The following is a 13,163-nucleotide window of genomic DNA, read 5'->3' on the forward strand; positions in this document are numbered from 1 at the left end:
TGCTGACAGATATAGGTGAAAAGTAAGTGACATATTCATGCATACATACATTGAGCTTAACTTACATAATAAGCTAAAGAAAAACACATAATGACTAATTTCTTTTTTAAATACTATTTATATATAATTTATTTATATGTATAATAGAATTACATATTTGGGGGGTCTTGTGGAGGGGCGGTAGGGTTTGATTTGTTGTGGAGTCGGTTCGTTGAAAGAAATCGTACAGTGTTGGCTTAATTAAATAAAATGGTTGTGCCTTAATATGTTAGGGTATTTTTCTTCTTTCTTTAATTATTTTCTTTATATTTTTGTTTGGGCTGTTTTGGATGTTGATATCCCGCTCGATTTTTTTACACGCTTAAAAAATGATTTTACAAAGTGTTTGTTTTTTTCTTTTTCTACCGCATAATTCTAAGCTTGTTGTTGTACGTTAAGAAGTTATATATTTTTTTTTGCAATTTTTTTTCGGTTTTTTTCTTTCTTTTCTCAAAGTGTGTTGTTCTCTAATCAGCTTACTAGATTTAAATTAAAAATTATACAATTTTTTATTTCCATTTTTATTTAAATGTAAACTTAGCATTAGGGCTGCAATTTATTTATATTAAATGTATTATATGATGTATTTGTTTCATCATCAAGTGTTTTGTTTTTGTTGGTTTTTCTTCCTTATTTTTTGTTTTGTTTTAGATTTATCTTGTGTATTTATGCTACATTTTTTTTTTATTTTTATTTAAATCAATTGTTCTTTAATAGGAAAAACAAATAAAACATACAAGAGAAAAATTGATTACAGCGCGCCACGCGACCAAAATTATCGCATATAAATTGGAAGATAATATATATATATATATATATAAATAAATATATATATATTAATATGTATAAGTTAACAATTAAATTTTACTTGGCTTTTCACTTTAAGTAAACAGAAAAACTGTACAGAAGTAAAAATATGTAAATTGTTTTTGTTTTAAAGTTGTTCTTTGAATGAAATGATAAAAAAGAAACGTAAAAAACGCGCGCGCGTCGCACAAAACTTAAAGCGAACACAAACTGTAAATTAAATTAACAAAAACTAATAGTAGCAGGTAATGGTAATTAATTATATGTATGTATATATAAATATATATATATACCTAAATATATATATATTTACATAAAGTGAATATAATAGAACGTTAAACGAACGTAAAATGTGTACCGCGCCTACACATACAAAATTTGTTGATATTTTGCATTTTACAGTTGAATTGAATTTTCACATAATTAGTTACTTTTCAATTGTGTTTGCGTGTGTGTATGTGTGTGTGTGTGTTAATTTTCTCCTCATATTTGCATTTTGAAATACGTTTGCGTTATAATAGCAATAATTAGTAAATATGTACTACAAAAAACGTTTAAGTGACTTTTTTTTTTACTAAAACTTAGTAAATACCGTTTAACGCATAACGTTGCGTGAGTGTTGGCTGCTCTTTTCTCTCTGTGTGTGTGTGTGTGTGTTCGTTTTGTCTATGTGTGTGTGATAAACATGTGTATAAACACTGCGATAGCAGTTTATCGATAAATTACAAGCTTTAATCGAAGGTGCTGCCAACCGTTGTCAAATTGATGTTGTTGTTGTTTTTCTTGGGTTGCTTGCGATCCAATCAGCTAACTCGATTTTCTCCACTCTACCGCGCCGACTGCGCTGCTCGCTGCTTGCCTGGCGTTCCTGTGCTCAATGTCAGGCTGCTGGTTGTCGTTGTGGTCACCGTTAGACTGCTGCTGCCGCCAGCGACGCCGACGCTGACCGTTTTCGAGCAGCGAATACAAATGTAATCATCGTCGGCCTTAATTTGACTACGATTCAGGCCCACACAGTACATGTGAAACCATTCGTTGCAGCCGCCATCGCACTGCACCCAGTCCACCTCACGTCCGGTTGGCTTATGGCAATTCTCGGCACGGCATTCCTCTTCGTCGTCCTCCTGTGCCGTTTGCTGTGTGCGTTGCGCATGCTTTTTCTGGCCACCACCAGCGCCACCTGTTGTTGGATTGTTGTTGCCCGTTGCGGTGGTCGGTGTGTTGCCGGCATTGCCGCTGCCGTTGTTGCTGCTGTTGTTATTGTTGTTGTTGTTGTTGTTATTATTATTATTGTTTGTTGTTGCTGTTGTTGTTGTTGTGGTGCGTTTGCGCTTCTTGTGGCCGGATGCTGGTATGGGCGTGGCGCCAGCTGTTGGTGTCGCTGCGCCCGGTGTCGTTGGCGTTGTTGCCGCCGTTGTATTGCCACCGTTTGCCTGCTTGTTCTCCGCATCCGCATCGACACCGGGCGAGCTGCTTGCCTTGCTGTCACTCTTGCGCACCGCTTGCGACTTTTTGCCCGGCGTCTGTTTGGGCGTATTCTGTTTCTTGCGCGGCACAGCCACATTGGCGCTGCTGGCATCATTGGAGCGACGTTTTTTATTGCGCACCGCCGTCTGCGCAGCGCCGCCACCAGCGCCGGGACTCGGACTATTCTGCACAAGCAGGCTATCATTGGAATCCTCAGCGCCGCTGTGTATGCTGGACGTGGTTGTTGCCAGTGTGCCTGTTGTCGCCTGGATTTGCTGCTGCTGCTGACGGTGTTGTTGTAAATGTTGAGCGACACGCGATTTTGCCTCGGCTTGCAGCGTTGTCGGCGGCATCGTTTCGAGTATGCGCCACAGCTCTTGCGTCTCATCCAGCGATACCTCTAACAAATCGCCCTCCATCATTAGCTCGAGCAGATTCTCAATTTCGCTTTCGGAGAGCAGTTTTAAGAGATCAGTGCTATTGCTGCTGCTGTTGTTGTTGCTGGTGTTTTGCACATTGTTAGTCGCCAGTCGCGGCAGCTGCTCGTCCTCGTCATTGCTATACCCGTCCTCCACAATGCGAAGCCGGCATTCATCATCGTCGTCATCGTCATCCACATCATCCCCATTATCTTCGTTATCTGACTCGGAACGCCCCGCATTGTTGGCTTCCTGCTTGGACAGATTGTGCGAACGTCGCGGCTTCCTCGGACTGCTTATGTTGCCCAGCACGGCGGCGCCGCAGCTGGTGCTCTCCGTGCGACGCTTCTGATGTTGAGCCAAAATGGCATCTAGAGCGGCGCTGACGTCGGGACTACTGAGCGCTTTGCGTGCACGATCCTGCCAGTTCATGGCACGCTCCGCCAAACAACGCAAAGCCTCATCCTCAGGTAGACGAATGGGCAGCTGTTGCAGCTGCACGAGCAGCGGCAGGATGGTCTCCAGACGTGGACGCTTCGAGCGCACACAGCTCGGACACAGCCACTTTTCTTGCGCCGGCATTGGTGCACCTCCACCATTAATTGCTTCTCCATTACTATTGCCATTTTGTTGGGCCATCAGTGGCTGGGCAGCCGGGACGGGCGGCACGCAATCCTCGTGAAACCAATCACGGCACAGCTGGCAATTGTGCATGAGGCCACGAAATTCGGACTTGCATAGACAGAAGACGTCGCGCAAGGGATTCTTGGTCATATTCTGGCGCCTTAGATCGCGCATATCGCGCAATTCCTGCTCCTCGGCATGCTTGAAGCTGGCCACAATTTCGGCGGGATTCTTGTCCTTTAGGAAATCATCTTGGAAACGCGGCTTGAGATCCGAGTCAATATTGATGGCATCTGCACGTGGCATCAGCACCTCCAGCAGCGTATAGAATGTGCCCTTCTTCAGGAACGCACGCGCCGTATTCTCCTTCCACTGATGTGCACTGCTCAAATGGCCCTGCATGCGACCGAGTTCCTCCAGCTGGATGGGTATATTGAGGCCACGGTCTATCATCGCCTCCAGCGTGTGACAGTAGGTGACATGATTATTCTGCTGCAATTGCTCCACGGCACGCAGCCATTCCCGTGCCTTGCGCAGTGCATCCTTTAAGACGCCATGCGACGGCACCTGCCCATTGATTTCGCTGGCGGACTTAAGAAACTGCTCAATCTCGGCCAGCTCATGCTGCTGATTGAGTCGTCGAAAATATTTAGCTGCCTGTGATTCCCATGCCTCGATTGCGGCGCCAATTTGCTGCAGTTTACGCATCTCACGATCCACATACGGATCGGTCGGATCCAGATCAGCGGCTGCCGTATGCAGCAGGTTCTTCACATCTTTGTAGGTCAGCTTCGAGCTGGTCTCGCGCAAGCCCTGGGAGCGTTTGTACCATTTGCATTGTTTAAGACGCTTCTGCAAATGATCCAGCTGCTGGAGCTCAATGCGCAACGAGCTGCCCTCATTGATGAGCGTCTCCAAATCGTTCTCCTCGAGCGCCTCAAGCGATAGCTGCAGCTGCGAATCGGCGCGTTCCACAAACTGTCGTCCCAGCACAAGCAGCTCACGCACCGAGGCTCCCTCATCGATGATGCAGCACAGATTATCGATTTCCTGTACAAACAACTCCAACTCCTCCATGGTCAGCTTATACTGTGCTGCTTCCTGGTTGTGATCGGAGCGGGTGCGCACCTTCAATATATACAATTCAAATTTAAGTTTTTAATCGTTAATCTACAACTATACATAATATTTATGTATATGATAAATCAATTAATTAATATAATAAAGCAAAGCTAAAGAGGAGACTTAGTGAGGCATAAGTTGGTTTTTTTACAATAAAAAAAAACCATTAGTTCTCAAAGGAATGAAATTATTATGTACATATGTATAAAAAAAAATATTGAGTAAAAAAAAGATGAAATCAGCTTTTATTTCCATTGAGGAATGCCTGTGAATTTCCCATGTAAATATAATTATTATATACCATAAGTATATATATATATATTTATAGGGTCAAAGATTTGTCCTTTTAAGCGGCTGACAAAATGGATATACGCAGGTGCTAATTATATATCAAAATGTCTGGGTAGAGTAGAATTGCGTCCATACGGAATTTCGTACAGTTAAAAAAAAACCAATTTTGAATATAAAAAAAATCATTTAAAAAAAAAGATATTCAAAAAGAAGGAAAATATTGCGATATTATATTCTTACTAACTAAATTATTTTTGTAAAAAGATGCAATTTTCACAAGTAAAATATTGAATATTAAATATATAAGCAAGTACGATTAAGGAACAATCTCTTACCTTATTAATGCCCAGCTGTTGTATAACCGTGACACATTTCTCCGCCTCAATGGCCGCTGCATTGAGCCGATCGATGAGCAGGGATGAGGGAAACTTTTTGGTCTCGGCCTCCTTGCAGAGCTCCTGCAGCTCGGACAGCGTCACCGATGTGGGCGTATGTGCATCGACAATGTCGCGACAGCGGGATAGCCAACGCTCGAAGCTGTGTGCCTTTACCTTTAACTTCTGCAGCATCAGCGGCATCTCGTCCAGCGTATAGCGATAGATGAGCGTATGCTTCTCTGGCGCACAGCCGCAGAGTACGGTGTAGTGGCGCAGGCAGACAATCAGCTTATCGTTGCACTCGCAGGCAACGGCCGATAGAAAGCAGGTGGTGTTGCACTCCTGGCAATGGCGCTCATCATCGTTGACCAGTTCGAAGGCGCGACGTTCGGCGCGTGTGACGCCCCATTCCAGCAGAGATTTGCGCAGCTTCTTCTCCGTGTCGACCATCTCGGCCATGTCTATATAGCAAGCGGTGGCAATGCCAAAAGTCAGCTTGGCCGGCTCCAAGGCCATCTTGCAGACTAGCTCATCGTGCGAGAAAACACAGAAGCGACGCAGCATTGAATAATGATTGACGCATTCGCGTCCCATTTTAAGCCAATCTGCGGGCGCAAAGTTGACGGCCTCGGCGAAATTGTAGCCCTGATTAAAGCCGGCATGATAGGCCCGCGGAAAGGTAATGACAAATTCGCCGGCATGCTGATCGGTACGATAGACGGGTACACCATTGTTCATCAATATATTGGGATTCATAATCGTGACCAGTTGATGCAGCAAATCGGGCTGAGAGGAGAATAGCTCGGGCGCGGCGCGTTTCATAGTCTCCTCGAACTGTTCGGCACAGGAGCCGGGCACACCGTACCAAGTCTTTGGCTCGCCCCAATGCAAATAGTTAATCGAATAGCTCCAGTGATCCTCGTTGTGCCAGCAGAAGGCAGCAAAGCACATGCCCACATACATCCAGGGCGCATTCATGCCGCTAATATCAGCATTAATATGTCCCAGTATTGAGTCCTCCAGCAGCGGTAGATTATTTAAATTCCAACTGGATTCGGCATACTCCTGATCACCGGGCAGCAAATAATGGGAGCTCTTTGTGGGAAAACCAGAGCCATGATCCATTGTATGCAAATCAGCGCCATATTCCACAGTCACATCCTCATCAATCGAGGAGACAATACGCCAGAATTCGCGCTCCACCATCTCCGTGGGCACCAAGTGCACCGGTTTGCGAAAGTATTCCTGCTTAAACTGATCGGCCATCTGACCAAACTGCTGCAATGTGTACTCACGCTCGGCCTGCTCAAAACCAAAAGCTTCCTGCGGCTTGCTCACCTCCTCCACAACGCAACGTGGGCACAGCCATTCACCTGGTCGATAGAAAAAACAACGAAGAAATATTAGAATTAACACAAATACTATATAAGCAGATTCCCTGCACCTTAATTATTATTTAAGACCATGATAACCACATGAAGATTACGCTCAATTGGAAGAGTACATGAAATGAAATGCCGAACTTGAACTCACCTTTTGGTATGCTGCTCAATGGTGGCAATAAGCAGAAGGTATGATAGCTATCGTCGCAACCGTCACAGAGCAGCATGCACTCCTCGACGTCGCCGCGATTGCAGATGTGACAGATGTACTTCATGAGCGGATCGATAAGCGGTTGCTGTGGCTCTGTGCTGGCTTTCTTTTGGGTGGCACGTGTATTGGGTGCAGGTGTTGTTGCCCCGCAGCCGCCTGATTGACCAACGCCTGCGGCACCACCACCAGTATTGACTGCATTGAAGCTGCTCAAAAGATCGCGTTTAAAATCTTCCTTGGTTTCTGTTTTGATGGTGACTGCAGCAGCGCCTGGTTTGGCCGTGGTTAGGCCGCAGCTGGCATTTGAATTGCCAAAGCGCTTGGAGCGACGCGTATTACTTTCATTTGGCGGCGCGATTTGCTGACGTGTGGGTATTTCATGGGCCTTGTAATCGGTGCCAACATCCTCGAGCTTGACGGGCGTTGCGTTCACGGCAGTAGGTGCCGCGCCAGGTCCCAATACCTTACCAGAGGTGTAGACCTCAAAGGGATGTAGTATTCGCTCGTAGTGGGCTTTGAGTGTGGCACCAACACTTTTGCTGGATGGATACTGCATACGATTGGCCACTTTGGCCCATTTGCGCTCCTTGGTGGTCTGCTCCATGCCGCCCTCCTCCTGCACAATGCGGTGCAGAGTATATAGATCTAGAGCTTTGCGCTCCACCATGGGGATTTTCAGGGAGGAGCCTTGCAGCTCCCAGAATTTGGCGATTTGATCCAAAAAATTCAATTTGACACGCGTCTTGGCCTCCAATTCATTGAGACGCTGGACGCGTGGTACAAAACGTAACTTATCCACATCGACAGCAAATGGCGGTGACCATTTCTCCGGCGGTAATATCTTGGCAATGCCACATTTCTCAGCTATGGAGCGTATTTTGCTAATGTATGCCAATGGATTTTTAAACTCCTCCGCTGTCGGCCGGAACACTGGACACTCGGGCGGCGTATCAAAATGGAATTCCTCGTTCTTGCCCTGATCAAATTTATTGCTGCTATGCGGCTTCGTGTGCAGCGACTTCTTGTGCACTGTGGGCGTTGGATGCGGACAGCTATTATGATATTTCTTGCTGGCCGAAACACTGCTGCTGGCATGATTCATCGGCACGCTGGGCATGGGGCGTTCCACGGAGTTGGGAGTCGCTCCTGTTGCAGCAGCAGCACCACCACCGGTGGCTGCACCACCGCCGCCACCAGCTGATGTTGGCATTATTCCTGTTGTTGCTGCTGAACCATCATTGCCCGTTGCAGCTGATTCGTTATTATTATTATTGTTGTTGTTGGTATTGTTGTTATTATTATTGTGGCTACTGTTGTTGGTGTTCTTTTTGGCCGACTCGCTGCCACTGCCACCGGTTGAGTTGCGTGTGCGCAGGCGTCGCGCTGGTGTTACGGTGCCATTGGAGTTGCTATTACCGCCTCCTGAGCCGCCGCCAGTGGCGCTGGCGGCTAGATTGTCCGCCTCGGCTTTGGCGGACATGTGGGGCTTTCGATTTCAAATGTACTGCTGCAACGGCTGCTGACCCTTTGTTCAGCTCTGCAAAATGAGTATAGAATGCCGTTTAGTCAACAACAATTAAAATATGGAATGATGTTTTGTATATTTATTTTTCAATAAACGCGTCTATTAGTTCTATGTACTTTCTAGTTGCTCGCTCAAAATCACAGTTATTAGTAAATGTAACTCATTGACTCCCGTATACATTTCAGTTTGTTTTTTGGGGTTGAAAAATCCACAATCTCAATAGACATGGCCATTTTCTAGTTTTCGGCCTGCCTGCCTGCCTGCCAAGTGTGACCAACAGACAGGCATAGCTCAGAGTTACAAGTGTGTGTGTTTTGGAACACTGCTCAACACTGCGCCAAGAACAACCAGCCAACCTTTTTCATATGGTTTAAACGCATGAACGAACGCAAGTGAAAAGTTGTAATTGCAAGAGTATAAGTGAAAGAGAGAGAGAGTAAACACACACACACACACACACACACACAGAAGCGCACAACCCCTCTCGTACTGGCAGTCAGGTAGGTAAACAAAAACAGTAAACGGCATTTATAGAATTAGTGTGTGTGTGTGTGTGAGCGCCTCTTGTCGTTTAAACGTGGGGGTTGTGTGTCGTTCCATTCTGGCATTAAAATCGGAGACTATTCTACAAACTCACACACACACAAAGCATACGCACACATACAAGCATTGGCACTGCCTGCATGTGCATTTGTAGTCGGGTTAGTTCGTCTGAAGCTTGATTACATTATCAGCGTACGTTTTGATATTGATAAAAATAAAATTGCAATAATACAAAATGTATGTTTGCACCCTCAACATTTAAGACATTTAATAGCCAGACCACACGCAACTTGACACAGATAACAAAAAATCAGCAGCACAAAAATGCATCGGATCATGAATAAATAATCCTCATTTTATATAGTTTTATAATACTAGTTCTTATATAAGAGCTAAAACTATATTTTTAAATTTTAAAAGAAAACACTGACCAGATAATCTAAAATGTCTTCCATTATTATTATGAAATGTTGCAAACAAAAACAGAAAAAACTTTTTGGAGCAAACACCTTTAGTTCCAGTTTTTTTACCTGGAATATTTGGAATATATAAGAAAAACCACAGAAAAACAAAAATTCAATGGAAAAAGTATGGAAAATTTTGGTTACTAAAAAAAAAATAAACCGGTTGAAGAAGGAGGCCGTCCAAGTGAGCCGTTTATTAGTAGAGATTTTATTCGAATAAAGATCAGGTATGGCCCGGATCAGGTATAATCTATATATTTCTTATTAGCAAAGTCGTTGACTCTTTTTACAACTATAATTCTATTATACATATTTAGTAAACAAGTTTTTTGTATACAGGGTAAAAAATGACATGTAGGTAAGGTCATGACTGTTGACGCCTCAGCAGCTAAATAACAATTTTTTTTTAGCATTATTATTTCACTGCAACCAGACCGAGCCCGCCACCCCCTCTACCAAATTAAATCAATATTCAAATTAAATGTTGAACGCGTGGCCAGTTCGCATAGAAACAAACTGGAAGGCCAAAGCTTTCGCGAAGTCTTAAACAAATAAATAACATTTAAGAAAACTGTTAGCACAGTAACAAATATCGATAAACAAATATTCTATTGTAATGCGAATTTGTGGTACAATGTTTCGTTAAGTTCTGACACACAAGTAGATGAGTGGATAAAATTTCACGAAAATTACGATAAACTTTCTTTTAATAACGTATGTTTGTATTCGGATGGATATATAAACATATCATCAGATGGAAAATCTTACCACCTGTCCAGTGTTGCCAACTGTTTTACCGGGTGGCAAGCAAATCGCAAAAATGGCACACACACATACACATAAACAGATGACAAGCAAACGCTTCTACGTGATCAAAGAACACCCAATGCTTACTAGGGGCCGACGGGATGGGGGTGGCTTTTGAGCTTGCGGCGGCGTGACGTGAGAGAGAGTCAACGAGTGTGAGTGAGCAATGAGCGAGGCAATTGTGCGAGTGGGAGTTAAGTTTAGATGCAGCGCACAATTGCAGCGTTGGTAATGTATGTACATTACATGGCATATTATTTTATTTAGTTTTCTTTTGTACACTAACACTATCACAAGCACAAGCACAGGCCGTACATCATCATACTTTGACAAAACTAACAAGAGGAGTTCAATTAATATTCTCGCACTTATTTTTTTGTTTTCATAAATAAATTGTGTGTGTATGTGGCGCATGTTGGAATCGTGCAACAGGAAAAAATTAATTTGTTGCATAGAAAAGTGGAGCGCAAAACATACGAACATAAAATAAATATATATACATACATGTACATATGTTAGTATGTACACACCTTATTCAGTGTGCATGTATAACATAACGACCGATAGCAACAGAACTTACCAATTCAATACATACATATGTACGTACTTACATGCGTACATATATGATTGTACATACACGCGCATATCCATATGTAAGAAAAATTGTAAAACCATTTGTTCTTAGCAGCGCACGCACTCAAACCGTTGGTTTAGCTGTTACTGCTGCTGGAAAAGCTCTTGCCGTCCAACATTAATTGCGTATGTTTTTCCAGGCGAAACTACTGGGCACATGCAAAATGTTTATATTTATTGTGTGATGAAATTGAAATGGTAAAAGAAGCCATATTGAAAAACGTCGGTGTCGGCATCGACGCCGGCAGCGACGTTAAAGTTCCGGTTAAGGTTTTTTTCCAGCGTCCAAATAGACAAAAGGAAGCCGCCGTAGCAGTCGCTGGGCAAAAAAGCTTTGCCTTTGGTGGTTGTTGTTACAGTTTACACACACACTTATAGAAAAGGTTCGCATACAAAAGTGGGGCGACGTTGCCACCACCACCCCAAAAAAAAAAAAAGAACAACGTCAATGCAAAAAGCAGGGAGTAAGCAAGCACGAGAGTAAAGTGTGAGTGTTGTGTAGTTTTGTCATTTCCTTGATCAGAACGACAGACAGACAGGCAGACTCTCTCTGCGTGAGAGCAACGAGTACCGTATTTCTGTGTATGTACAAATGAGAGATGGCATAGGGAGTGCGTGAGTGCGTATGCTCTGCATGTTTATTTTCCCTTCATTTTTTCTTGCCACAATTTTTTTTGCTTTAATTGACGTTTGCAAAAATTATTGATTGGTAAAATGTGAACGCTGCACGCTTGCCAACTATCAGAATTTCACAAAGTCTTTGCGAAGTTGCCAACGATTTTCGACAACTTATGTTGCCATATTGATCGTTAGTTTTTCTGTGTGTGAGTTTGATGAAAATAATTAAAGCTTAACAGCCGCATGCTGTTTTAATCTAAAGCGCCTCACGCACACAGAAAGGGGTTTTATATAATTTCCATTTTCAGCCGAACACACACACGTAAATTTACACACACACACGAGCGCGCACAGGTATACGTATAGAAGCACACAACAGTATTTCTTTATACATACATAAATTTGTATGTATGTTTAGCGAAATTAGCACTAAAAGTCTTTTTACTTTGTCAAATGCAATTGATTTAATGTACTTGGCTTAGCTGCATCTGAAAGCACTGCTCAAAAAACTGTTTTTCGTTGCCAACCAAGCCCAGTAACAGCAGCAGCAACAACAACAATGTCTACTACAAATAGTAAGCAGTTAACAAACGTTGACGTCGACGTTGTGATTTTTACGCACTGTCCACCATATTGCACATTGAAATGTTTTATGTTTGTATGTATAATATATGTTCAAGCATACTGTGATGTGTGTGTGTGGCTGTGTGTGTAAATGCAACACTGTACTTTTACAAATTTATATACTTTGCATAATTAGTAAGTGGCCTGTAATTGAAATTGATATTTCAAGCGTGGGATCACAATATTTGTAGGGATTAACTGCGCTAGACACACACACGCACGCACAGGAGGCAGGCAGCGACGTCGACGGCAACGTCTCTGCTGTGATGGCGACCAAAGGCTGAGAACGCACTTTACAACGCTGCTCCACTGCCTCTCTGTTTGCGTGAGCTTATTATAAATTCACGGAAAATTCACGAAAAATATTGTATCAAATCTGCAGCAAAGGTTTGCCTTCATAACTATATTTTCACTTTTTATTATAATTTTTTTTTTGTAAACTGCGCTGCTAGCAGTGGTCGCAGCAGCAGCCGCACACATACAAGTTTTTTTCTTTGATTAAAACGCGGGGGGTTGATTCCAATTGTCTTTTCAGGGCGCACTTATTAACTTTAGACTTTTCATAGGGTTTCGCTTGATTTGTTGCAACGTTTTGGGCTTGGCGTATTATATGTATGCGTTTTGTCCATATTTCGCCTGCTAATTAAACATTTTCAGCTTCAGCCATCAGCGAAACTCACACACGCACGCATACACAGAGGGTAGAAGTGGAAGAAAACTAAACTCACTGTCGTCATAGGTAATGGGGCCGAGCACGCTGTTTGTATGCGTGCACTTGCCCGAAATATCTCATAGATCCACGCACACAGCACTTAATAAATTTTATTTGTATTTAATTGTTATATTTATTTTCTTGGTACTGATCTTCTCTACTGCCTTTTCAACTGCACACGACGATGAAAATCAGTGTGGCTAACTATTGTGCTTATTTAAATACCGTAATGCCGCAAGAATACATACAGAAAATACCAAAGTCAATATGTAGGCTCGCTTAAATGTGGGAGTATATTCTGTTAAGTAAGCAAGAAAATATGTTAACTGCTTGAATATTTGTGTTGTTATGCATGCGAAAATGCTGTTAAGTGAGGAGTAGTGATGTTAGCTGGTGGAGCAAAATGTTCAGCATAGTCATAAATACTGTGAAATAAAGTAGTTGCAGTCAAATTCATAACAATGTGGCAACACTAATAGTGAGACTGAGGCAACGTTA

General features: G+C 43.0%; 1 protein-coding gene across 1 annotated transcript; it reads right to left on the bottom strand.

The window, feature by feature from the left end:
• Positions 1-98: 98 nt before the first annotated feature.
• Positions 99-12,860, bottom strand: Kdm5 (Lysine demethylase 5). The gene is made up of 4 exons (XM_064698062.1): positions 12,682-12,860; positions 6,680-8,276; positions 5,105-6,519; positions 99-4,484 (listed from the first exon to the last, which is right to left on the bottom strand). The coding sequence occupies exons 2-4, from the start codon at positions 8,217-8,219 to the stop codon at positions 1,674-1,676; spliced, it is 5,766 nt and encodes a 1,921-aa protein (XP_064554132.1). The 5' UTR covers positions 8,220-8,276; positions 12,682-12,860; the 3' UTR covers positions 99-1,673.
• Positions 12,861-13,163: the final 303 nt, after the last annotated feature.

This window comes from Drosophila montana, unplaced genomic scaffold, assembly GCF_035044405.1.
Source record: "Drosophila montana isolate Dmon_TW-CO22-7 unplaced genomic scaffold, ASM3504440v1 contig_402_1, whole genome shotgun sequence".
Lineage (NCBI taxonomy): Eukaryota > Metazoa > Arthropoda > Insecta > Diptera > Drosophilidae > Drosophila > Drosophila montana.